This window comes from Camarhynchus parvulus, chromosome 10, assembly GCF_901933205.1.
Source record: "Camarhynchus parvulus chromosome 10, STF_HiC, whole genome shotgun sequence".
Lineage (NCBI taxonomy): Eukaryota > Metazoa > Chordata > Aves > Passeriformes > Thraupidae > Camarhynchus > Camarhynchus parvulus.
This window is the reverse complement of record NC_044580.1, coordinates 19078771-19106037: the sequence shown is the minus strand read 5'-3', so window position 1 is coordinate 19106037 and position 27267 is coordinate 19078771. Positions and strand designations below refer to the sequence as shown.

The 27267-nt window shown below is 43.5% G+C and overlaps 1 protein-coding gene across 2 annotated transcripts in view; it reads right to left on the bottom strand.

Moving 5' to 3' along the window:
- Positions 1-27267, bottom strand: part of MAP2K5 (mitogen-activated protein kinase kinase 5) — a 117648-nt gene that overhangs the window by 41939 nt on the left and 48442 nt on the right. Inside the window, exons 13-17 of one of the 2 annotated variants that reach the window (XM_030955117.1) lie at positions 22728-22776; positions 17477-17550; positions 16526-16576; positions 12910-12981; positions 2870-2899 (exon numbers count right to left, since the gene is read on the bottom strand). In XM_030955117.1, the coding sequence (XP_030810977.1) occupies positions 2870-2899; positions 12910-12981; positions 16526-16576; positions 17477-17550; positions 22728-22776 (276 nt within the window). The remainder of the gene's footprint in view (positions 1-2869; positions 2900-12909; positions 12982-16525; positions 16577-17476; positions 17551-22727; positions 22777-27267) is intronic. The other variant, XM_030955118.1, reaches the window with a different exon arrangement.

The following is a 27267-nucleotide window of genomic DNA, read 5'->3' as shown; positions in this document are numbered from 1 at the left end:
AGGAAAATTGAAAACTTATTTTCCTTGTGTGCCATCTCCAAAAAGCTGGATGGGTTATGGACCAGCACCCTTGGAAAAGGGGTTTCTTTCTTTTTTTTTAATGTTTATGTAGAAAATAACTTGATTCAAGGGTATTTGTGAGCACATGCCCCATTCTTATTAATGAATAGTGTGGTGCAAATAAATCCAGGTGAATTTGCTCTTAAAAACTTCATTTTGTACCCAAGGAAAATCCTACAAGCATCGTTCCTTCCCGCTTCCAAAGGGACTTTTACATTTTACAAAAGCACATTCCGTGACCTGACAGGAAAACCAACACCAAAACAATGAAACGCACCAAAAATTCAGATATTTGCTCCACTTTAAGGCTAAAGAGTTCCCTGTGCAAAGTTTTCAGAGCAGAAAAGTCAGTTCTGAGCATCACTACTTGTTATTTCCCTGCTCAGATTGCTCCCTTTTGCTGTTACAGGCTGATTATGAAGATTACATTCTGTATATTGAGACAATATTGAGATTATGGGGATTATATTCTGTATATTGAGACAAAAAAAAATATAATTAGAGTTAATAATTATATATTAACTCTAAACACGCCTGTAAGGAACTTTACTGACACAACAGTTGCTCAAAGTGCTTTCAAGATAGGACTTGTAAAGATTAAATAATTATTAATAAATCAGCAAAATAAACACTTATAAAATAAAGATGTGAGAAGACCTGCCATTAAAATATTCTAGTGAAGGCCAGAAAATGAAATAATCATCCTTTAGTTTTACTGACAGATTGCAGGATGTCCTGAATTTCCACACTGCAGTGATTTCCCCCTATAAATCTTCTTCATTTAAACTGAATTTACACACACCATTTGTCTGTGTCTTAAAAATAAAGAAAAAAGGAAAAAAAAAAGACATTTTTTGCAGCTGCAGCTGGAGACAAACATCCATTTGTAGGAAATTTCAGGTGTTCTCACCCACGTGGCCACACTCTCCATTTTCACAGGGAAGCAACTTGGAGGTTTTTAGGGACAAAATCGGAACCAGACACTGATTAACTTCATTCCCGGAATAACCCCACTGAAGCGAGCAGGAATTACTCAAGGAATGAGCAGAATCAGGCCCTTACTAGGAAAATAATGAGATTAAAAACCCCCTATTAATTATCCCCCTAACCAAAGAAGGTTTCTAAGGGTTCTCCTGCCCAGCACATGCCTAAAATACATAAATTCACATAAAATCCCTTCTGAAAAGCAGTTGCTTGAAAAGCTTAATAGCCACATTTTAAAAGTTTCACCTCCTCGACTGTTTTGCATTAAAAAATATATACAATTTCATGGACTACTGCCTTGCCAAATATTCTTTCACAAACCCGATCTGCTTTTTAATTAGAACAGCAAAAAGCATCTTTAAACTTGGCAATCATGGTTTGCTCCCAGTTCAGGGAGACATTTTTGCCTGGAACCACATGGAATGTGCCCACTCCAACCTCCTTCCCCGTGCTCTGACATGTCCATCAGGTTTATTTTGAATTGTCCCCTCACCACTTTGGATTTTGGGTTATAAAACACCTAAACATGACCATGGAGACCCTCAGAGAGCTCCCCATGCATGGAGGCCTCTTCAACACAAGTTTCTTTTCCAATCCTGCCCTCCAAAAACACATTTAAAATCCAAATGAAATATTCCAAGTCTATTCTCTTAACGGTGCCAGTGAAACATTTTGCAGAGGAAACAAAAAAAAAAAAAAAAAAGTAAAAATTCAGAATATTTCCACCCAGGCAAAACCTTCCCAAGTCTGTAAAAGTGTCAGGAGAATTTGCTTAAAACAGCTTCTAAAAATGGGAGAGGGAATGAGTCCCAGCCTATTATTCAATAACCATGTTTGTGAGGCATCTGCATAATCTAACCATGCATAAATTAGTATGTGTATTACAACAGTTATTTGCATAATAATAGCAAGTTAATAGATGCTTAAAGAGCACAGACCAACACCACCTTTAAATCAGACATGCCTCCAGGCACTGCGAGCTGTAGAGACCAAGATGCAGAGAACAGTCTTCATAAAACATATGAAAACATAAAAAACCACATTCAAATAATTCATTTTTGTCCCTGGACACTTCACTTTTTTCACCCCCCCTCTCCCCGGAAAGAATAATTGGAGGAACTGCTGAACAGTTTGTTCCTGTGAATTCTAACATCCATCTCGAGATGAGAATTTCAAGCAATCGCCAAAGCCAGTTCTGGATTTGTTTTGTTCAGAGCTTGATGGGGTTTTTAAGTGTAAAAAGTGAAATATTCCGTGGTGGTGCAGAGCTCAGCATCCACCCAACCACTGCCACCAGAGATGGAAAGAGTTGTACCAGCAGCTTCAGGTGAAAACTTAGAAAATACCAGTATTTACATCAAATACGAATATTAGGTCCTCTTCAAAGGAAGAATTTGAAGCTCCCTTAAGTATTCCATTCACATTCTCTTTTTGAGGAGATTTTAGACCATCATACCATTATTCAAAATTGGAATTAAAAATTAAATTATGAAGAAAGGAGCAGATACACCTTCCTGCTTAAAAAAAAAATGTTGTAAAGACTGGATTATTTTTTAATCTCCCAACAAAATTAACAAGATTAACATCATCATAATTTTCATTGTCTCCAGGGAAAGGAAACAGAGTTTGGAGAAGAGAAAAAGAGGGGGGCAAAAGGAAAAAAAAAATCAATAGAGACTTCTAAATGACTCCTTCCAGCTCCCACTTTTCAATTTAACAGGACAGATTTATTTGTATGTGGCTCAAATGTTCACAATTGCTCTCTGCACCTTCATACATAGGAATGAATGTCACAGTGGCAAACAGCAGTAATGAACAATCTTACCTGAGGATATGGAAACCTCCCAAGAGCAAGCTGGGAAAGGAAATAATATTTGTCTAGTTATAGAGATTTGCATGGAGGGCACATTTCCTTCAAGTGAGAAAAGTACTCAACTCTCACGATGGTAGGAATTGGGGAAATGGCAAAAAAGGGATTCTGCAGGCACAAAGAGCTGTATTTAGAATGGGCCCCTCACAACCATCACCCCTCGTTTTTTTTTCTGGGGATTTCCCTCAGCGCCACCCTTTGATGCCCAAATTTGGGCACATTTCCTTCAGGAGAGAAAAATTCTCAACTCTCACGAGAAACTGAGAAAATGGCAAAAAAAGGGATTCTGCAGACAAAAGGAGCTGTATTTAGAATGGGCCCCTCACAACCCGCACCCCTCATTTTCCCCAGGATTTCTGGGTTTCTCCAGCCTTGTGTCTCCCTCAGTGCCACCATGGATGCCCAGGTTCCCCAGGAGTGGAAATGAAACCAGTTCAGCCTCAGCAGGGAGGCCGAGGCGCTGCCCTTTGCTGATAATTATCTGTGATGAGCAGGCAGCTCTCAACTCCCAAAGTCCTCCCTTAACTGGCTCAGGGTAAAATCTGGGTTACAGAGCTGAGCTTGGTGTCCCTGTTGGTGACAAACCTGAGTGGGATGTGGGGAGAGCCCACAGCACCCACAGAGAAACCCCATCTTCCCTCCAGATCCACTTTTTCCAGGGTATCAACTCCATTTGCTGCCCCTGATGCTTTATAAGTTAATTCAGGCATTACAGTGCAGTCCCAAAATCAGTATTTTTATGGATTTTGTCTAAAAATATTCTACTGGCCATAACTAATAAACATTCCAAGAGAAATTCTTTGTATTAGGCAGGTTCTCCCACTCTCCAGCCCCAGGAGAGTTCAGCCTTTGGCCTGGGAGCCTCAGCAAAACCAGCAAATTCCTGCCAGGGGGAGACATCACAAACCCAGAGCGGGGCCCAGAGCCCCTGGGTGAGACAGATGAAACAATTTCTTTGGGGCTACTGCTAAATGAAATTTCACAATATTGAGAATTCAAAACTCTTGTCGAGGGGAGGCCCCAGAGCTGCTCCAGGGCTGGAGCCAGGCTGGGAGAGTTGGGAATGTTCCCCTGGAGAAGGGAAGGATCTGGAGAGCTCAGAGCCCCTTGCAGGGCCTGAAGGGACTCCAGGAGAGCTGGAGAGGGACTGGGGACAAGGGATGGAGGGACAGGACACAGGGAATGGCTTCAGAGTGGGAAAGTGGGGATTTAGATGGATATTGGGAAGGAATTGCTCCCTGTGAGGGTGGGCAGGCCCTGGCACAGGTGCCCAGAGCAGCTGTGGCTGCCCCTGGATCCCTGGAGTGCCCAAGGTGAGGTTGGACATGGGGGCTTGGAGCAGCCTGGGACAGTGGGAGGTGTCCCTGCCCAGATGTTCTTGAAGGTCCCTTTCACCCAAAGCATTTTGGAATTCCCTGATCGTTCCCATCTCAGCAAAGCCACTTGGGTCACACTCATGGTAGGCCCTGAAAATGCTGCTACAGAGTTCAACAAAGACCCTTCATTTTCTGTTGTGGGGCTACCAAAACTCATCCTTTACCACCTTCTCCTCTTTTGGGAGCTCCACACTCCTGCCCCAAGCAGCAATCTGAGGTCCTGAGGAGGAGCTGTGCTGTTGGGACAGAAATAAACCCATCAATGCCCAACAGAAGCAAAGCCATTTCTGATTTTTCACTGAAGAACAGCGAAACACTCCAGACAGAACAAGCAGATAATGAGGGTCCTGTGCACAGAGCATCTTTCTGCAGATGTTATTTAAGAAAAACAATCCCTGCCTCGAAGATGACTCCAAACAAAGCACTTCCATTCCCACTGACCACCCCAGGCTCAGCAGGGGCCCCCAAGGCAGCAGAAAAAATGGGGAAAAGAGCCAGACACAAATACAGGGTGAATAAATGAGCACTGAAGGACCCCAAAATGCATCAGCAACAAGTTCTTTAGGGGTGTTAAAAAACAAACATTTCTCAGTGAAGCTGAGAGCTGGAACACACAGGGACATCTCCTGTGCCACTTCTGCATCCCCTGCACCACCACTGCATCCATCTGCTCAGATTTCCTCCCTGCAACATTGTCAAGGTATTATAAATTAAGAAACTTAGCAAAGAGTCTGTAATCTTCCCCGAAATAGCCTGCAGATATGTCACTGTACTAAATGTGTTTCAGATTTAATGAAGCTTTAATGTCCTTTTTAATTTTGCCCGTTTCTGTATCACCAGGGGTCGAGCGAGGCAATCAGCACTCGAGAGGGTGGTTTGGTTTAAAACTAGGAAAAACTCATTTGCTTATGAGTTGCACTGTATTTTCTTAATTAAATTTATTAAGTAAAACGGTTTAAGTTCAGCCAACCAGTGACCTCTGGGTGTAGATTTAGATTTATAAAAAGTGTCACAGTTAAAATAAGATTAAAAAAAAAAAAAACAAACCAAACAACAAACAGATGAGAGATTCACTAAAGGGATTTTCAAATTATCATTTGTCTCAAGGAAGTGACAGGAACACAAGGAACAAACCCAGTGCAGGATTGGAAAACCAAAATCTACCAAATTATCACACTGTCCAAAACGTCTCTGCATTTAAAGGATGAAACTCTGGAATCTGCAACTTGTTTAAGGTATTTTGACAAAAATACAATATCTCAGTTTAAATTCAGTGGGTTTGGGAACTGATCAGGGTTTTATGTCTGGATATTGAAGAGGGAATGCCTGAAATTCAGGAAGCTGCTTCCCATTTCCCCATGGATCCCTTCCCAATGGCTGGATTTGATGATCTTCAGCTCTTTTCCAACACAAGAACTGTAAAAATCTTCATTTTCAAAAGCCCAGTGACCTGCAGTGGCAGAATGGTGTGGAAACAAATGAGAGGGGGATCAATCACCAACAATTATGCCAGGAAAACACTTTCTCACCCCATTTTCCCCGGAGCAGCTCCGTGGAGGAGTTTTTTGGGGTGTGGGGGTGTGTGTTTTTAAAACAATTACTTTTTCAAACACAGAGGTAGCTCAGGAGAGCAATCAAAGCAGCTCAGGGAGGTTGTGGCCTGAGAAAGAGCCTCCCCCAAGGCTTGGCCAGGGCATGGATGGGTGGGATGCACCAGCAGATTTCAAACCAGTACTTGATACAACTGAGAAATAATCCCAGATTATGGAATAACAGAGGTGCAGTGGGCGTGTGTGTACTGACTTTTACCAAACTATCAAAAATTTTGATTCTAAAATTCAAAATTTCAAATGATTAAGTGTTGATTCAGGAAGAACCTCTGGACTGAGCACCAGAAGCAGGGCTGGAAAGCAACTAAAACCTGCTCTCAAACACTCTTAAGGTGCAACTAATGAACCCAAAATTCAAATCACTTGTTGAAATAATGTAATTTGCCACTGTAGAACTGAAAATGGAAATCAGAAATCCCCCCTCCTTACACATCACTTCCTCCACCTCACTTCTTCCTTGCCTGCTGCACATTGTGAATAAAATTACAGCAGCAGCTCTGTCTGGATCCTGCTTGCAAAGTGGCTGAGGGAAGGAAGTTCAAAACATATTTTTAGGACACTCAGGCAATAAAGTTTCCCACTTAGATTATTGTCGATGTTGTGCAAGTTGTTTTTTAATTTACAGTTACACTGGAGAGCAGGGGATGCTTTTATTCTTAATTTAGGCACATTCCATGTTTCTCAGCATAACTGCAAATTGAAAATAAGCACTGGCAATATCACCAGTGATGGAGCTGAAGGAGGACTTTATAGTCTGAAATGTTCTAAAATTTGTTCTTAATTACCTCGTGCACATTTTACACAATTAAATTTCCATCTCAGGATTTTGCATTTAGATTGTGCACTGCAGTTAAACCCTCATTTTCTGGAAAAGCAGCCGCCACTCCACCACGCTCAAACTTTCAAAAGCAGACTTAACTACTGGATAACACAAAATTCCCCAGGTGAAATTCCATTCCAAGACCAATTTATACATTCCTAGATAGATGGGCTTCAAATCACTTGAAACTCTGCAGGGTACAGACCCTAATAAATATTAAATACCTCAAAAACTACTCCAAGATTTTTCTTCTCCTCCTAATATCAATTCTGCTGTCCTCTTATTGCGGAGGGTTTTTAAAAAAAAAAAAATCCAAAAGGATATAACAGCAATTTAGCAGAGTTAAAGTGCTTCTGAGGTTAAACTGACAACAAAGAGGAACAGAAACACAAAGCATCTTGAAGTAGGGTTTCAATTAAATGTGCAGGATTTAGTAATGCAGGGCCCCGACAAAAAAAAAAAAAAAAAAAAAAGAGAGAAAAAAAAAAAGAGTTACAAATTAATTTAATCTTCTGCCTATAGTTTGCAGCTGCACTCCAAAGTGTCTGGGGCTTAAGAACAAAGCCTTGCAAGGCCTGGGAGTGAGGAAAGCTTCAATTTTTAATGTATAAGGCCATTAGCTGATAACTTGTGGAATCTGCGACCCCTGCGGAGGGGCAGGAGCGGCGGCGCAGACGGATGAAGTGACAGATTTGTTGTTGGTGGCCAGGGCTGGGAGGGGGGAAGGTTATTACCACCACCAGAAAAATGCCCTAATAACCTTTGGGACATTCCTTGGCTTGAGCAGATGAGTTCCAGCTCTGTCTCGGAGTAAAAAAAAAATTAAAAATCAAAGCTTAATTCGCCTTAATTAAAGATAATTAGTTTCACTTTGATTTCTTTTAAATATGAACTACAGCAAATGCACTGCCAGCTCAAGGCTGCAGACAATCAGGGTTAAATTGCACATTTCTGCCTGGCCACAAATCCTGGATATTAGCAACCTTTTACTGCTGCATCTTCAAAGGTGACACCAGGAATGGCAGCGCCTTTTCCGAAGGGACAAAGGTGGGCCAGGCCTTTCCAGGGAAATTGTCAGGAGCAAAATCTCCACAAGCGCTCCAGGAGGGTTAATTTGATTCCTTGCTCCAGCAGAGAGGCTTCCTGCTTAGCTGTTTGCTGGGTTTGAATTCGGTACAAAAAGGGAGAAATGGGTTAAATGTGGCTGTGCTGGTGGAAACACAGCTTGGCTTCTGCTCTCCTCCAGCTCTGCTGGAGCGAGGGCTCATCTGCCAGGACAGGCCATTAAATCACGGGCAAAGGCCTCATTTTCTGACTCTTTAAAAGTAGAAACAACTACAGAGTAAGAATAGGAAACAATACACAGAGTGATAGAATCCTGGAATGGTTTGGTGAGAAGGGACCTTGTGAAGATCCTCTAATCCATCCTACCATGAGCAGGGACACCTTCCACCATCCCAGGCTGCTCCAAGCCCTGTCCACCCCGCCCTGGGACATTCCAGGGATCCAAAGGCAGCCACAGCTTCTGTGCCAGGGCCTCACTTACACATAAAAATATATATAACCTATTCTGTTCTATACATTAAATAACCTTACATATAAAACCCACATTCCAAACACCCAGAGCTGATGCCATGCCTTAATTGTCCCCTCACCCCTCAGCCTGGGTGGAGAACTGGATTATTTATTTCCCTGCCCACAGCGGCCTAGGAGCAATTGCTGAGCAACAATGATCCATCGAGGTCTCAACCCGTGCAAACTGTACCTAAACTTCCACTTTATTGCAGCTTAGTTCACAATCTTCACCTAATATAGGGTTACATCCCAGAGCAGCAGGCGGATAAATCATCCTGGAATATTACTCTGGCTAAGTTTAGCTGGGAGTGGAGCATATGTGCTTCCGAGTCACTGAAGCACAGGCCCATAAAATACACTAATTACTGGAAGTTCTGGTCACTGAGTGATTGATAGCGCTCTGCCAGGCAACTTCCCCGGCTGCAGCCCGTGTGAGGGGCCTCCCCCAGCACACAGCAATTATTAATTCATGGCCCAACCCTCAGGCACTGCTCCCTCCACCCCCAGTCCCACCAGCAGCAGGCTGGACATGGTCTGTCCCCACCCCGGTGCGTGATGGAGGTGGGAGAGGAACCACAGGGAACGGGCTCTGCTTGGAGAAATCACCCCACACAGCTCCAGGGAATGAAATAATCAAAATACAGGCCAGCTTTTTTTGCCCGAGAAGGAGTTTGTGAAGTGCATCATTCCACGTGGAATGGCTGAGACTCCATAAATATTCCTCAATAAGGAGGATTCGGGCTGCTGAGCGGGCTGGGCACGTGACAGCTCCTTGTGCCTGGCTGAGCACGAGGAGTTGTCACCAAGTCACCAACATCACAGCACTAGGGTCCCTAAAACCTGACAGCAACCAGGTGAGGCTCCTTGCAATAACACCAACAACAAAAAGCTTTTCTTACATCCTCATTTTCCTTAATCCTAAAGGGAAGGTGTTACCTTTCCCCACCCCGAGGCTGTTTCTTCCAGACCTATACAAAAATTAGGCTGTACCACCAAGATTTGGGGTTCAGATTCTTCCTTCACCACCTCCAATCACAGAATCCTTTATGCTGGAGAAGACCTTGAAGAGCATCAAGTGCAACTACTGCCACCACCAGAGCCTGTCCCTGAGCGCCACAACTGCAGCCCTGGCTCAGGTGAGGGGTGACCTGATCAGAGAGCACCCCCGGGGCAGAGAAATCCTGCAGAGCCTCCCTCAGGTGGGCTCACAATCCTGACCTGGAACCACTCTCACTGCCAGGCTGCTGAGATGTAACTGATCCCACATCTCAGGCTGCTCAGAAGGAGATTTGAAACCTCCCCTCCTTGACACAGTCTTGACTCCAGTTTTCTGCACTCAACACCCTTGAGACTGAAGAGCTTTTAGAGAAGCATCTCCAAGCACGGCTGCTTTCCTTGGAGCATCCTCTTGCAGCACCTTCCTCCTCCTCTCTGAGGGCTGAGCGAGCCCTTCTGCAGCTCCCCCTGTGCCCCCAGCCCGAGTGGGATGAAGGGTCTGAGCTCAGCACCCTGACAGTGCTCAGCTGTGCCTGAAGTACCAAGGAAGGCACATTTGTTGGGTAATTCCTGATCTTCCTCTGTCTGGGAATGCACACAACTGAAAACGCCTGATGGCTTCTTAAGAGACTGCTAAGAACCCTTGAAAGCTCCTGCAAATACACAGCTACTGAGAACTCTGGTCATAGAACACTTAAAATCCTCACTCTGGGAGTTTTAAGAACTAATATTAAAGAACTAATATTAAGAACTAATATATAAGAACAATTATTAAAACTGATGCACAAATTCATTTTCTCTGGGGGAGACAACAGGGGTGATCTCTGTAAGAAAATCTGATTTTCAAAGGAGACCTGGAACACAGAGGGCAGTGGAAAGAAGAGGCCAGGAAGTGACACAGAAGGAGAAGCAAAAAGCCAAGCTCAGGAGCTTCTACCTCCAAAATTTACTTGGTTTTGGGCATTAGCAAATTGCTTTCACTTCCTGAATTTAAATGTAACACCAATTCTGTCTGGAGATAAAATGATAAATATCACAGACTTCCAGGATGAGGCGGCTTGGGAAGGACCTTAAAGTGCATTTCCCAAGGGCAGGCAACCTTCCACCACCCCAGGCTGCTCCAGACCCACCCAAGCCAGCCTTGCTGCTGCTATTAAACCCCAGGCAGATGGATTTTATCCTCCCTTGGATGTTTTAAAGTTCACTTGTGGATTAGAGCTAGGACCAGAGTCATATTGGAGAGTAACAAGAAATATTGGGCAATTTAATTTCTCCTCCCGCGCAGGACACGGCTCTTGGAGAGAGGGAATGGGTTCCAGAGCTCAGCCAGCCCCAGCCCAGCCTGGATGTGCTTTATGGCTGAGTTATAAACCCTGAAAAACAGCTTTTAGAAATGAAAATGCTGACACAGTGGTCAGTGTAGTGACAGCAGTGGCACGGGTTTAAATTGAACTTGCTTTGTCAAGCCAAGAGCACTTAAATAAAACACGGGGAAACCTCATGGAAACACACAAACTATTTGTGGTGGAACACTTCTAAACAGTTTTTCTGGGTTAGGGATTAAATTCCATTCCCTTCAGAAAAATCCTGAAGAAAGAAAGGCAAACTCAAAAAAAAAGAAGTAACAAAAAAGATGATAATAATAATAATGATTATAGTAATAATCTATAATAATGATGATTATATAGCTGCATATCTAGTTTCATTATATTTTAACTTAATTTTTAATTTATATTTTTATTTCTGAGGGGATGACTGAGCACCCTCAGACCCCTCTTGCCTCAAAGGAAACACAAATTCCCCCCATTTCTCAAAGCTTAGACAGGACTCCCATCCCAGACTCTTCCCTCTCTCCTCCCAACTTTTTTGGGGCAGTTTCCTCAAGCTCCCAAATAACACTCCCACTTCCTCATCACACACAGCTTTGCAGCAAAGAAATTCCAGAGCTTTTAAGGGCTCAGAAGAGCATTAAAGAAAATGAGAAGATTTACTGACAATTTCACATCCTCACCTGCCAGCACAGCCCTTGCTGCCTCGATCCCACCTGATATTTCTTTAAAATCAACATGCTGCTAACAGCCAGGTGTGGGGCTGGAGCACCACTTCACTGAGTGCAGATGATTCTAAATCCTGCAGCAAACACCAGCAAAACTCCCCTTTTTACCAGCAACAAGAGTGTCTCCACTCCCAATCCCCACGTCAATAGGGTGTTACTTTAATGACAGTGACCTTGTGTGGCTCTTGGAGCACCTTCTTCACCTCTTTGGAGGCATTTTTCTGAGGCACTGTCCTTGTTTTTCATCATTTACCATCACTCAGAGCACTTCAATCAAGCTGCTGCTGGTGGGAGAGGTCTCGGAGGAGCAGCTGACAAACCAATTAACAAAGCACCCAGACCCAAACTGGATCCTGCACATCTGGCTCAGGAGAAACCCCTGGGAAGTGAGGGAGAGGAAAGTTGGGAAGGTGTAAAACCAGAGGAGGGAATGCAAATGAAAGGAGTTTTACCAATAAAATTCAGCCTGCGTGTGGAATTGGTGAGGAGCCAAGTTGGCCACTAACAGCCCTAAAATAAACTCCAAATATCTTGTGGTGGATCACTGAGCTGCTGGGGCACAGCTTTTAATTCAGCAAAGGAACTGGGAAATGCTTTATTTATGAAGTCCTGTTTATATCACTCTTTTTATCACCCACAAAGCCTTCCTGGAGTACAACCTCAGCCCTCTTTTGGCTAGGGTTGTTGACAGAGTGTATGAATTTGGTCTGTATCTCTTCCAAAATCCTGAGGGAGGGCTCTCCAGCACCACAAACCATTCAAATGTGCACTGAAACAAATGAAGGGCCCTCCCTCCATCCCTGCCCTGGGACACATCAAACCGTGTCACCCTGCCACTCAGGGCTGGCTCCAGTGACACTGATTTACCACATCTGCACGCACTGATCCAGCACTCACCAGCTACATTTTGGTTAAAAGGGTTTTGGCAAGGAACTTGTTGTGTGAAAATGTAAAAACAGCTCAATTTTGGGCTGCAAAATGTGAGATGTGCCAAGATGCAGAGGGCCAGCACTGAGACTGCTCAGCTTCACCTTGGGCTAAAAATACTGGTTGCAGTTCACTTAAAGGTATGTCCAGCTTCACCTTAAAATGAGGGGAAAGAGAAGGGAAAGAGAAGGGAAAGAGAAGGCAAAGAGAAGGCAAAGAGAAGGCAAAGAGAAGGCAAAAGAAGGCAAAGAGAGGCAAAGAGAAAAAAAAGGAAAAAAGGAAAAAAAGGAAAAAAAAAAAAAAAAAAAAAAAAAAGGAAAAAAAAGGAAAAAAAAAAAAAAAGGAAAAAAGGAAAAAAAGGAAAAAAAGGAAAAAAAGGAAAAAAAGGAAAAAAAGGAAAAAAAGGAAAAAAAGGAAAAAAAGGAAAGCCTCCACACACCAGGCCCTACCTCCTACCCCAACAAGGATTTTTATTTAAGACCTCAAATGAACAAACCCATTCTAAATACAGCCCAAATTAGCAACAGGTAAAAGAACATGAATATACAGGGAACTTAAGGAATAAACCAAGGTTAAATTGAAATATTTTGATGTTATTTTTGATGTAAGAGTTAATGTGAGAGCTCTCTGCATACCTCCATGAAGGAAATGCCCAGGCTCCAAACATCCGAGTGAATCCCGTACTGCTCCCCCGAAATCCTCTCAGGCTGTGGAGAAAAGCAGAGGAACAGCTCCTGAGCCTTGCAGGCACACAGGGATCCTGCTCCAAGGGCAAGGCATGGGAAAAATCACAGGATGGGAAAAATCCCAGGATCCTGGAATGTTCGGAGTTGGGAGGGATCAAATTCCAGCTCCTGGCCCTGCACAGGCATCCCAAATCCCACCCTGGGAGTGTTGGCCAAACAGTCTGGAGCTCCCCCATTTCCTGGGCAGTCTGGGCTGTGCCCCAGCACCCTCCGGGGGAGGAAACTTTTCCTAAAATCCAGTTAAAGCTGCCCTGGCCCAGCTCCAGCCCTCCCCTGGGCTCTGTCACCGACCCCAGAGTAGAGACTGGAGCTGCCCCGTGGAAAGTGGAGACACCAAAAAATCACCAAGATGCTTCAAAGCTTTCCTAGCAGGGAGCAAATCCAGGAAAATTCAGGAATTCTTCAGGAAAATCTGAGTCCTTGCAAGGTTGGCCTTGGATTTGTGTTGGGGTTGTTTAATCCAAGGGAAAAGCCAAGGGCTCGTGCACGTTAGCAAAGCACAAGGTCAAGTTGAGAGAATCCAATTTTCCACTTCCCTCCCCAAAACCAGGCACCACAGCAAGGAAAAAATTCCCAGTGTGGAGTCCAGAGGTTGAGGAATAACCACAGTTAAAAAGCCAAATTACTGACGCCAAAAGAATCACCACACGGTGGCAACTTTATTTTATATACTTCTTAATTTTGGGCTTTTTGACCTGTAGGGGGGAAAAAGAAAGAAAAGAAAAAAAGCCCCTGCTCCAAACTATTAATAGCAGGTTTAATGCTTCATGAAATGGAGTGCTGTAAAAAATATCTGCTGGTTTTTACTTGAAAGCTACAATTTAAGCATTTCCAAGGTCAAGTACAGCATGAAATGCAACAATAAAAGGCTCCCTGAGACTCCTCTCCCCACTGTGCTGTTAATGCACCTGTCTGGGCCAGCCACCTACAAAGGATTTTCACTCTTTAATAATCCAGAGACCTCTGTTAGAAAACAAACTCCCAAATTAGTGCCACTCCAATGTGGTTTTGGATGTTTATCCTGTGCTGCTACTCCCAGGTCAGGAGCTTTTATCGCAGCGTGAATGTTAAATAAAAACCACACTGCTGCCCATATTCCCTCTAAAAACAACCTTCCAAAACCCCCCAAAAATCCCCACAGTTGCACCAAACTGACCAAATCTCACTTGGAAGTGACCCCAAAATCTTATTTTATTGTTTTTTAATTCGCTGAGTATAATTAACCTAGGTCAGCCCATTTAGAAATGTTTGCAACAGCATCGTGTGATTTTTTTAAGCTGATAAGTTTTTATAGTGATGCATTGTTATGCTGACATATTTTTACGCTAACAAATATCCTCACAAAGGTGCAGATGTGCAGCCAAGAGTAATTTTATAAAGTGACATGGGATGTGCTAACCTGGCCCAAGCAAGGTGCCAACACAAACCCCATTTTTTAGACCCTTCCCGTGCCACCACATGAGATTTATCATTCACATTGAGCAATATTAAATTGTTTATTCTTAAAGTTCAAGCTCTAAACAGCAAGCTCCAGTGAGGAACTGTGGGTTCACAAAAGAAAAGGGCCAAGAAATCAGCTTTTTAAACAAAAGATGGATTTAAAAGTACAGAAAAGAAGAGGAAAATAGGAATAACAGATGCATCAGGGGTGCAACACATGGATCACTCTAAATACACAGCCCAAGGTATTTTCTCTTCAAATTTCTAGAACTGATTATTTTTTAATCCAATTTTTTCTCTATATAAAACGCTGATGAAATGATTTTAAGAAAATGTGTTTTGGTTGGAAATTTTAATTTCTCAGTCAAAAAGCCTTTTTTGTTTTCAAAAAAAACCCCCCAAAAATCAAAAAAGCTTCTTTTTTTTCCACAGAAAACCTCAATTTTTTCAAGAGTTTCAAATTCACTGCCAGTGTGCCAAGTGGGTGAAGCAAAGCTTATGACCTCCATTATTTTTTGAGGGCTTGCCTGGAAATTTGATGACAAACGAACGACTCAATCAAGAAGCAAAGTGATTTTAACACAGAAAATCAGATCGAGCACATTTTGAGCTTAAATTTCTGTTTCACAATCAAGAGATGGAGGCACCACATCTATCCAGAAAGGCAAAAAAAGCAATTTATTTAATGCACACCTGGGAAAGAGAACTGTAATCTTGGTTTGGGCACTAAAAGCATAATACAATTTAATTCTCAGCCCTGCTTAAGACCAGTTTGAAGCAACAGCTGAGCTGGAAAAGTTGATTAATTTGAAGCTGTTTCTTTGTCTGGATCTCTGTGTTCCAGCTCTTTTTTAATCTCTGTTTTTTATTTAAAACCCCCCCATTTTTCTGCTATTCTGAAGTATTTATTTTATGCTGTTTCTGAGTGTTCTGATGACACAGGACAGCCCAAGTCTTTCTAGGATGGTGACTTGAGCCTTTCAGGAGCCACACAATGAGCTCGAGTGGAAAAGCACTTAGCAAATAAATGGGAACCCTGACAAGAAAATCAGAAAAAAATACCTGAAAGCGATTAAAGGTCATGGATTTCCCCCTCCCTTTCCCTGAGGTTTGAAAAACATGAGCACCAACCACTTTGTGCTGTTTATATTTTTATTTTAAACCAGCAGAGCACTTCTTTTCTCAGCAATATCAGGAGCAGTTTGCTCAAAGGATTTTAATGGCCAAAATAAGAGTTCAAAAAGTGCTTTAAAAACTGAGGCAGAGGAGTTTTCACATCTGAAATGGGGAATTGAAAAGGATCCAATGGATCTGATAGGAAATCCATTCTGATTTGTACAGAGAAATTTGTGCAGCAAATCCACTCTGTTTTCTGCAGAGAAATTTTGTGCAGAACAAATTGTGCAGAAAATCCACTCTGATTTGCTCAGGCTGGCACTTGGCAGCTCTGAACCCAAACCCTGCTCCAAATGCATCCTGAGCAATGTGCTAAAAAATCTAAAAAAAAAAAAGGGGCTTTAATGTACAGGAACAGGACAAAAGTGGTCTTGTGTTAACAAAGACTGACCAAAATTTGTACGGATAAGTAGAAGTACTGATGACTTTTTTGAGCTAAAAAACTTGCACTTTAACACCCTGATGTTATTAATCCCAATGTTTTTAGGTTAAGATTTCCATGGGGTGTCTAGGAATGCCCACCAACCTCTGCACAATGCTTCCCTAAATTCCAGCATTCCCAAAAGCTGGATGGTTTGGGGCTGTCAGTGATCTGCAGAGAGCCACAAGCTGTGAGTGAAAAACTGGTTTTTTTCCAATGTCCAACTGGCTCTCTTTGCTCCCAGTTGTCACAAGGAGCAAAACCAAGGGAAAATATATTTCAAAAAACCACTTTTCCACTATTCCTCCTCCCTCTCAGCAAGAAGTAGAGTTGTCCCATGGAATGAAGACAGGGTGTGGGAAGAGATGGAGATGTGAGGATTGATTTAGGGTATCTCCTGCACTGAACAGAACAAGAGTGAGGACAAGTAATTCCATTGAAATGTTATTCCTGCATCACTCCACTTACCGCCATGTAAGCATTTGTTCCAACATACGTCTTGGCTATGGAATTCACCAGCTATCAGACAAAACAGGCTGTTAGAACAATATAAAGATAATGTGGAAATAAAATGGGCAATTATTCCTCATTTAACCTACAATCATCATCCCTATAAATCAACTAAAAATTATGTAAAAAAGGGAAGGGATTTATCCGCCAAGGCGTTAAAAATGATTAAATCTCGCCTGGGTTGGGGAATGAGGATTCCAATTTCAGCAAGCACTGCATTACAGTTTATGGCAGATAACCTTAAACAATTGTGTTAAACAGGATGCTGCATGTTTTAGTACCCCAAACCAGTCTGATATAAAAAGTGAATTAGGAGGAAGCAGGATTGAGCACACTCATTTTTCAGTCAGATGTGAATAAAGCCCCAATTCATCCCTTCAACACTGGAGGGACAACAGAGCCTGCCAGCCCATAATACAAGGCTGACCTTCTCTTTGGGCCTCGTGTTTGGCTGAGAGGAAAAGGTGCTGAAATTCAAATCAACAGCACAGCGAGCTCATGGGTCACTAGCAGAGAAGTCCTCCAGGGAGGCCCAAAATGGAAATTAATTAAAATTTGTGCTGCACATTGTCAAAGCCCACCACTATTGTTGCTCCCAATATTAATTTTTATTGTGGGCCAGTTGGGCTCCCCAGACACGTCTCTTGCTCTGCCCTCCCTTTTGTCTGGGCAAAAGGCTCCCAGATCAAAGCTGCATTTCAATGAAGTTTGCTATTCGTAAGTAGTAATTACAATATCAGCAGTTTTTACTGTCATTAAACAATGAACAATCATATTCAGATGGAGGAGAAGTCGCCCAGAGATTAAAAATGAAAAGGGCTGTCCCAGCAGAGAGGGGATTGCTGTGGGGCTGCCAGGTGATCTGGACACCAGGAGGGGAATGGGGGGAGATGCACAGGGGGGATTTACCTGGGTGCTGACCCCAAAGTCACAGAGCTTCACCTGGCCCCGGGTGTTCACCAGCATATTGGAGGGCTTCACATCTGTTTGGGGGAAAAGCTGCATTACCCACATTATCCTGGACAATAAATACACCATTTATACAGAACATTGGAAGAGAGCCACATCCAAATCCAGCTCCTGGCCTTGCACAGGACAACCACAAATAGCCAGGGAGCATTGGCATGGTGGCTTTTGATAGGAAATATCACAAATATCTATTTCAAATGCAGTGGTTTGTAAGTCAGCAGCACAGATAAAATTCCATATATACAAAAAATATATAACATACATCATCTCCACACAGATATGAGATGGTATTTACAGAGATGACTTTATACAATACTAAAAATCCACATTATTAAACCTGCAGGTGACACCAATCTGGAATCTGGAACCAAGTGCACTGATGGACAGGAAAACAACTCACAGGGATTTTGACAAACTGGAAAATCAGCCTGAAAAAAGGATGGAACTACATAGGGATAGATGGAATTACTGCATTTGGACAGGGATTCGTCCTGAACTCACAGGGATTTTACCAAACTGCAAAATCAGCCTGAAAAAAGGATGGAATTCCATAAATAAACCACCAACGCCCATTCCAAAACCAGAGCATCAGTGCAAATACCCTGGTGCTGACTGCTCCTGCTGCCACAGGAAGTTGGTGCGCTGCTGTAAAATAAAATCAACTGGGAACAAACTCGACATCCAGCCTGGCTCTAGTGCAGGAAACACTGAACATCTTTGCAGTTCCAGGGGTGCCAGTGGGGGAGCAGAACGTGCACGTTACAGCCTGGCTCAAACATGGGAAGATTAGAGCCTGGCTTTGCCTAATCACTGCCTTCTTCTGTCAAAATGGATTAAAGGCAGCAGCTTGAATCAGTGCCTCCCCTCAAAGTGAGCACTGGTTGGGGGCAGATGGATGAAACCCAACTAGAAAAGAACCTAATTTTGTTTATCATTAGGTTTGCCTTGCTTTAGCAGCTGTTTGCTGGTACCACAGGAGCTGCCTTAATTTGTCTCTGCGATGTAGAAATGCAGAACCTCAATTAAGAAGCTGATTAAAGCTCGCCTCTATTTGAGCTAAAAATCCAGATTAAAAATGGGAGCGCCCAATAGTTCCTACAGACCCCGGGTGGATCAGTACCTTGTAAGTGAGGTATCAACACTGCTGGCACTGTAATTCCTGCAAATCCTGTAATTTTCCCCCCAAAAAAACCCAGTCCTGGGCACGCAGAGGCTCAGTTTGTGTTTGCTGATCTCCATCTTTAGGAATTCCACCCACGTGCTGCACTTTTGATGGAGTTTTGCCTCCTCTGGAGCTGAGTGACTTTGCTAAATCCAAGCAGACGTGCTGAGCACAGCAGAGGCTCTCCCCTGAATCCTGAACAAGGTGCAGAATAATCCTGTCTCACCTTCTTCCTAAAAGGATGGAGCTGGGCTTGGCTGGCGTGGAATGAGCCCAGCCCCAGGAGCACAGGGGGAATGCTGAGATCTATCCCAGGATGTCCAGCTGCTCCCAACTTCTAGGGGAAAACTGAGTCTGACCAGTTCTGCTTTTAGCTGGAACAAAAAGGATCCTGAAATGCCCCCACAAACAAAGCTGAAAACATGAGAAAATCCTAGAAGGAAGAAAGGACTGGGAAATCTGCCCCTCAAGGAGGGGCAGGGGAGGTTGGGGACCCTGCAGAGCAAGGGGCAGTCACACAAACCCTGCAGGAGCAAACCCAAGCTGTCCTTCCAGCAGGACCAAACACCACAAAACCAGGGAATTCACTCAAATGTTTGCTGTGCTTTTCAGTGGCTGTGCTCATTTCCTCAGAAAGGAAAGGAAGTGAGAGCCCTGCACAAAATATCTGCTGCTGAGAGCAGGGAGACAATCAGCCCATCAGCAAATCAGCCTCCTGGTCTCATCACCCACTTCAGTTAATGGGTTAAATATTTTTTGGGTTTGGGAAACAAGTGTGCATAAATAATGTTCTGCACCATCTGCTTGTGATTAATATTAGTGTTGAGAAGTGAAAGAATTTAAACAAGAGCCAAAAGGGGTCATTATGCTCCCATTACCAGGGCTTGCTTAATACAAATGATTTCTATGAAGCATCATTATAGAGGATGAACAAGTTCTCCTGGTGATGGAGCTGCCTGAGTAGTTTCACCTCTCTGCAAACAAACAGGACCTCCAAGCTCTTACTCACCAGTAAATAGAACCATCAGAGGTTCAGCTTTTTGAACACCAAACATTTCACTCCTTGGTGGCATTGAAAAGCAAACAGACTCATGATTGTGTGAAGGGAAAAAAAGGAAAAAAAACAAAGCCCTGAGATGCTTTAAAAGCTGTCTCTTGACTTCTGCTGGCTTTTAAAAACAGCAAACAGCAACAGGCCAGGTTCAAGGAAGGCAGCAGCGTGGTTTGGCAGAGGCCAGGATTAAGTTTTTTTTTAAATAAGCCTTAAGTGGTCCATGAGTGGGCAAGCTTTACATACAGACATGAATAAATGCATGGAAACATAGAATGTGTGCTCAGCTTTACATACAGGCATAAATAAATGCATGGAAACCCAGAATCCTGGGATGGCTTGGGTGGGAGGGGACCTTAAAGCTCATCCTGGGCCCCCTGCCATGGGCAGGGACAGCTTCCACAATCCCAGGTTGGTAAATCCCCAAACACCCCTGGGTTTGTGTCTGTGCTCCATTGGGTGGCCCTAATGCTGATTATATCCCCCAGAGATAAAACAGGAAAGGGGGGAAGATGAAAATATGCAGCCCTGGACATCTCTGCTGAAATCCTCAGCAAACAATCAGATGGGTTTTTACCTTTAACAAAGGCTTTGGTCAAATTCTGCCTGCCCAGAGGTGTGTCTTGTTCACACCAAGCCTTTCAAAAAGCTTGGATTTGATGATCTTGTAAAAGGTTTTTCCCAACCTTAATCTTTCCACAATTGCATGGCTTATGAAAGGCAAATGGAAATTCTATCTACAGCGTTTTTACATAATAATAACAGCAATAACATTATTATTAATAATAATGACAATAGTAATGGTGAGAAGATGGGAATGCTCCTCCAGTGCCTGTCCCTCCCAGCCAGAACAAAGAGAAGTGGAATATCCTTGGATTTCTGATGTCCTGGGGGAAAAGGAGATAGTCTGAGTGATGCACAGAGCCCATCTCCAGATCCTCAATTGTCCCTCTTTTCAAACCAGCAACACTTCCAGAATTTCTATTTAAAACCTAACCAAGAACTGAGGTGCCCAAACCACAAAATAAATAAATATTTGTAATATATATAAACAGCCCCAGTACTCAGAGAGCCAAGTCACCAATCCAGCTCAGTACAATTAAACACAAGTGGGTAACATTGATTTCCTGCAACTCCTTTAAGAAGCAGGTGTGAACAAAGCAAAACACAGCAGATAAAATGCACACGGTCTATACTTATTCTTGAACTTAACAGATTCTGGTTTGTCTTTAGACAAACTTTGACTTTGTACATGATTAGACTTGTTTAATTGCTAATTCTGTTTTAAATCTAAGTTAATTTCTCATTACCCTTCCATTTCTACTTCTTATGCTCTGGGGAAAAGAGCACACTTATCATTGGGACATTCTCACATCTTCCAAGGAAGTGGTGGAGGTGTTAATCTTATGTTTATGTTTGATGTGGGTGTGATGACTCCAGCTCGGGTTTATTAATATGCACGGCTATCACCTCATTAGTTGTGAGCTTTGTTTTGAAGTGAAGCTGGAATATTTGCTGAGATGTCTGATCTGCAATAAAAGCCTTGCTCATTGTTTGTTTCCTGCTCTCCAATTTCCTGCTGCAGCCCACAGCTCTGCCCTGGGACTGCTGCAGCCCTTCCTTGGAAATTCCTGACTCCTGCTCTGCCCTGGGTGACCCTGCAGGAAAACCAGGAGCCAGAATTCCTCCTTTCACCTCTGAGCACCAAAACCAGGAGACAGCTGAAGGACATCACCTGCAGAAATAATCACCTGCCTGCCATTCCATCCCTCTGTCCCTGCTTTGAGGAGACAGAAATTCACATTTTCTGTAGCCCAAAAATGGGTAGAAATAATACAATTCTGAACCTGGCACTCCAGGACATCACCTGCAGAAATAATCACCTGCCTGCCATTCCATCCCTCTGTCCCTGCTTTGGAGAGACAGAAATTCCCATTTTCTGTAGCCCAAAAACGGCAGGATGAAACGAGCAGAATTCACCTGGAGCGGGTGCAGGATGCAGCAAATGGAAAGAAGGGAAGGGAGGACCAAGTGGAAGAGGTTATTAAGAGATTTTCTTGGTTTCTGGCCTTTTTTCAAGAGGACAAATCATTCCATCCTTTGGCCCTCATGGTTTCTAACACCCCAGCAAGGACAGGTGAATTAAAGATCCACTGAGATGCTCTTTCCTCAGGAGGGACCAGGGTTACTGCTCCCAGGATGAGGGAACAGATGTGGGAATACACAGCAACACCAAGGAGCAGAGCAGCTACCTCCAGACTCCTTGGAAACATTAAAAATTGAATGAGTTTCTCATTTTTAATTTTTTTCTATTTGTTTTGGAAGTTTGGTGTAGGGGGAATGAGCTTCTCTGTTCTTTAAACAGCATTTCCCACATTGTTTTTGAAGTTTTGGTGGATCTGAATTAATTTTTCCAAACAGACACATTATATGCAAAATTTCACAGCAAAAAGCAAGGAATAAATGAGGAGTTTAAAAAAAAAAAAACACCCCAAATTAGCTGCAGGAAAGAGAATAAACAGCAAAACCCCCAAAATTACTTATGTCCAAGCAGGTTTAAAGCCTTTCCCTGTCCCTGACCATGGTAGAGGACATGATTTCACAGATCTGAGCCTCCAGCAACACTTGTGGCTGTTACATGAGATTTCTGAAGCACCAAAGACAATTCATTGCCTATTTTCTGTTTCCACCACCATCAAACATCTCATTTCCACGCTGATTTTTTCCACTGGGCACCTGTTTGCAACCCTAAGCTCCTAAATCCCTGTAAAATTCATTCCTCTCCGCAGTGCTTTTCTTTCCAGGGGAGGAGGGAGGGCAATAAAAGAGCAATAAAAATGTTTTACAAGAAAGTGTGCAAGGTTAATGAGTGAGATTCATTCTGCATCACCCCACTGGACTCAAAGCAGATGTCTGCTTGGTCTTTGGAGGAAATGACGTTAAAATGTCATTGGAAAACAGAAAACATTGCTACTCACCTCTGTGTAAAATCTTCAGACTCCATAAATAGGTCAGGCCTTTCACAACCTTCAGGTAAAAGAAAGAAAAAAAAAAATCACATTTTAGGGATTCCTGATAGGAAAAATTCCCAATTTCAGCTGGGGTGGGAGATCAGAGAAGCCAAGTGTAAGAATGAAGCAGGAGCAGGAAAAGGGGAGACCCCACCTCCCTCCCAGGTGAGCCCCGCTAAAAACCTGCAGCAGGTCCTTTATTAATGCACAAATTAATAATACACACTTTAATTTCTTGCCAGGAGCTGCAAGCTGAACTCAGCTGAGCTCACACTGAATCCCTTCAGGCATCTCAAGTGGATCTTTAATTCACCTGCCCTTGCTGGGGTGTTAGAAACCATGAGGGCCAAAGGATGGAATGATTGGTCCTCTTGCAAAAGGCCAGAAACCAAGAAAATCTCTTAATAACCTCTTCCACTTCATCCTCCCTTCCCTTTCTTCCATCTGCTGCACCCTGAGCCTTTTCCTTTACTTGTTTTAATTTACTCAATGCAAATGTGGAACTTTTCCTCTCGAGCTGTGAAAATTCCCTCATTTTCCTCTCATATTGGACCAAACACAAAACCACAAATCCTGCTGCATCTCACAGCACAGAAACTGCAGCTCCTAAAACACAACTCCTAAAAGGAAATACAGCTCCTAAAACCAAATACAATTCCTAAAATACAATTCCTGAAAAGAAATTGAATTCCTAAACCACATACAATTCCTAAAACACAACTCCTAAAAGGAAATGTAACTCCTAAAAGTAAATACAACTCCTAAACCTGGGCGGGTTTCAAAATTTGCTCCTTTCACCACCAAAGCTGCTAAAGCCAAACTCCAAACCCAGTTACTGCAGCACAAAATTCCAACCACAAAAATTCCAACCACAAAAATTCCAACCAGTGCTGAGCTCCCCAGCCCACCCCTGCTGGCTCTTTTCAACACTCTCCATCTCTGAGGTGAAATTTAACTCCATTTCCAAGAGGTTTTCCTCATGGATCTCCAGAACAATGAAGCATTTCTGACACTGTTAAAGTTGTGTGAGTTCTGCAGCCAAGACAATTCATTTTCTGTGCTCTGAGTAGCCCAAAATGAAATTATTTATGTTGCAGTGATCGAGCAGAAGTGCTAAAAATGATACAGAGTGAAAGCAGAGAGCACAGTCATTTTCTGCCTTCCTCTTGCATTAGAAACTCCTTCAAAATTTAACATTTATTCTGTAAGAAAAATGATGTTGGTTGAATCAGAATCTTTTTGTAAAGCAAATAATGATGGTGGATCCCAAAGGAATTGTTCCAGGAGATAATTCCTCCCTTAAACTCACTCCAAACCCAACCATCTCCTGCCTTCAGATGCTTTTTACCTTTAACAAAAGCTTTGGTCAAATTCTGCCTGCCCAGAGGTGTGGCTTGTTCACTCAAGTCTTTCAAAAGGCTTGGATTTGATGATCTTAAAGGGTTTTTTTCCCAACCTTAATCTTTCCATGATTCCATGGCTTATGAAAAGCAAATGGAAATTCTACCTACAGCATTTTGATGTAATTACACCAGCAATAACATTAAAACAATAATTATTAATAACAAATAACAAACAAATAAATGCAATTACAAATAGAAATATATCCATAAATATAAGTATATCCGTAAATATAGATATACCTATAAATAGAAATAATAATATACCAATGCAAAAATAAATCAAGGAGATGCAACATTTCAAACCTCCTCCAATGGCCAAAGGGATTTTTCAGAACAGTGAACTCTTTGATTATTAAAAATGTATTTAGACTATTGAAAATCTTTAAAAGCATAGGAAATTATTTTGTTTAAAGCAAGCATCCATTTAAAAGAAAAAGGAAACATTTCTCAGGAAACAAATCCACAGCTGTGAGTTACTAAACATCTTTATTATGAACATGTGCTGGGTAAGCAGTGAGGGAAGCGATGGAATTACCAAACTCTCCCTTCAGACTCTCTGGGTGTACAAAGGAATAAAAAAGGAGTTTTTCCCTTTCTCCTGGGCTGTAAATCTGCTCACAGGAGCCCCCCAAATGGACTCAGCTCGTTATTCACTCCCCTTACATTTGCCTATTAGGGAAGGACTCTCAAGCATTAAATATTATTCTAAAACTGGAGGGGAGAATCTTTTGATTGAAGCCGGAGCAGGAATTATTGGTATTCAGTAAAGGAGGTTTTACAACAATGCCTTGACAAAGCCTTGACACAAAAAGTGCTTCCACCTGCTGTCAATCTCTCACTCTGCTGACAGTTCAAGTGCACATCCTTTCAGGGAGAACTTCAATCAACAGCACAGAGCACAATGTCACTGCTCCAGCAGGGAGGGAAAATAAATGTGTGAAGAGGCAAGCCAAGGCACAGAGGCTCTGAGAGCCCCAGCCCAGCCCAGAGGGAGCAGCACCACCCCTGCAGTGGCCACAGCCTCGCTCTGGGGCTCCCAAAATCTGCTTCTCCTCGAGAAAACACTCCAGCCCTCCAGGGAAATAGAAACAGGAGGAAGGAGAGGGATTGAGGGAGATTTCCCCTTCTCACTGCTGGTGACTCACAAAGGGAACAGGGATGGGTTTCAGGGTGAGGGCAGAGATCCCTCCACATCTCCTGAGAGAACTGGCATTGTCCAGCCTGGAGAAAAGAAAGAAGCTCCAGGATGACCCAAGTGTGGCCTTGCAGTGCCTGAAGGAACCCAAACCAGAGATGGAGAGAGACAATTCCCGAGGGATGGAGGGACAGGAAAGGGGAACGGCTCCAAAATGCCAGAGGGGAGGGCTGGGTGGGACACTGGGAATTAGGAATTGTTCCCTGGCAGGGTGGGCAGGCCCTGGCACAGGTGCCCAGAGCAGCTGGGGCTGCCCCTGGATCCCTGGAGTGTCACATTGGACAGGAAGCCATTCCCTGTGTCCTGTCCCTTGTCCCCAGTCCCTCTCCAGCTCTCCTGGAGCCCCTTCCAGGCCCTGCAAGGGCTCTGAGCTCTCCCTGGGTCCTTCTCCTCTCCAGGGGAACATTCCCAGCTCTCCTTTAGGGTCTCTGAGCTCTCCCTGGATCCTTCCCATCTCCAGGTGAGCACCCCCAGCTCTCTCCAGCCCCTGGGGCCTCTCTGGAACTGCCCCACACCCACGCCAAGTCTGGCTGAGAGGGCAGAAAATGAAAAAGACAAACCCAGTGGTGCCCATTTAGAACCATTTAGGCTGGAAAAGCCCTCCCAGATCAACGAGTCCAAGGCCAGAAATCCCAAAGCTGGAGCCAGAGGAGTGCTGGGGTGCAGGGAATGCCTGCCTGCATGTGCTGCATCCTTTTCCCCTGGAAATGGCTTCCCTTAAAAACTTCCACAAATTGCAATTAACAGATGTGCAGGTCACACACGTCATCAAGCAGCTTCCACTGGACATGTACTGGGAGAATAAAAAAATGACTGTGGGGATGGGAAAAAAACCAGACCGGGGAAAAAATGATGGACCTGGGTAATCCCAAAGTGCTCAGGGGATTACAAGGACTCAGCACAAAGGTGCCCCAGCCCCCTGAAAAGGCTCTGCTGCCCCTCAGACACAGCCTGGGGAGGCTCAAAGGAGCCAGAGAGAAATTCCAGGGAAAACAAAAGGCTCCTGTGCCTCCTTCCAACTCCTCCACTGTGCCAAAAATCAGCACCAGAGCCCAGGAGCTGCCAGGGCTGGTTCAGCCTCAGCGCTCACCTTCTGCTCCCAGAGCAGCAGAAAAGGGTGCAGCTTCCCTTCTCTGAAGCTCCTTTGTTCCCCTCCTTCCTCAGCCCCTGCTCTGCAGTGGGAACAGGAAGCAGGAAATAAAAACTAGGAAAAGTGAGATATCCGTGTCAGGGAGTCAGGCTCACAGGCAGGAAATAAAAACTAGGAAAAGCGAAATATCCATGCCAGGGATTCAGGCTCACAGGCAGGAAATAGGAAATAAAGTAACTGGGAAAAGTTAAATATCCACCTCAAGGAGTCAGGCTCACAGGCAGGAAATAGGAAATAAAATAACTGGGAAAAGTGAAATATTCATGTCAGGGAGTGAAGCTCACAGGCAGGAAATAAAAATGAGGAAACGCAAAATATCCATGTCAGGGAGTCAGGCTCACAGGCAGGAAATAAAAATGAGGAAAAGCAAAATATCCATGTCAGGGAGTCAGGCTCACAGGCAGGAAATAGGAAATAAAATAACTGGGAAAAGTGAAATATTCGTCAGGGAGTGAGTTCAAGGCAGGAAATAAAAACTAGGAAAAGTGGAATATCCATGTCAGGGAGTGAGTTCAAGGCAGGAAATAAAAACTAGGAAAAGTGGAATATCCATGTCAGGGAGTGAGGTTCACAGGCAGGAAATAAAACTAGGAAAAGTGGAATATCCATGTCAGGGAGTCAGGCTCACAAGTAGGAAATAGGAAATAAAATAATCAGGAAAAGTGAGATATCCATCTCAGGGAGTGAGGCTCCCAGGCTGACTGACCAGGGACAAAATGACCCTGAGGGGAATGAAAAAATCCAGATATGGAGACACCA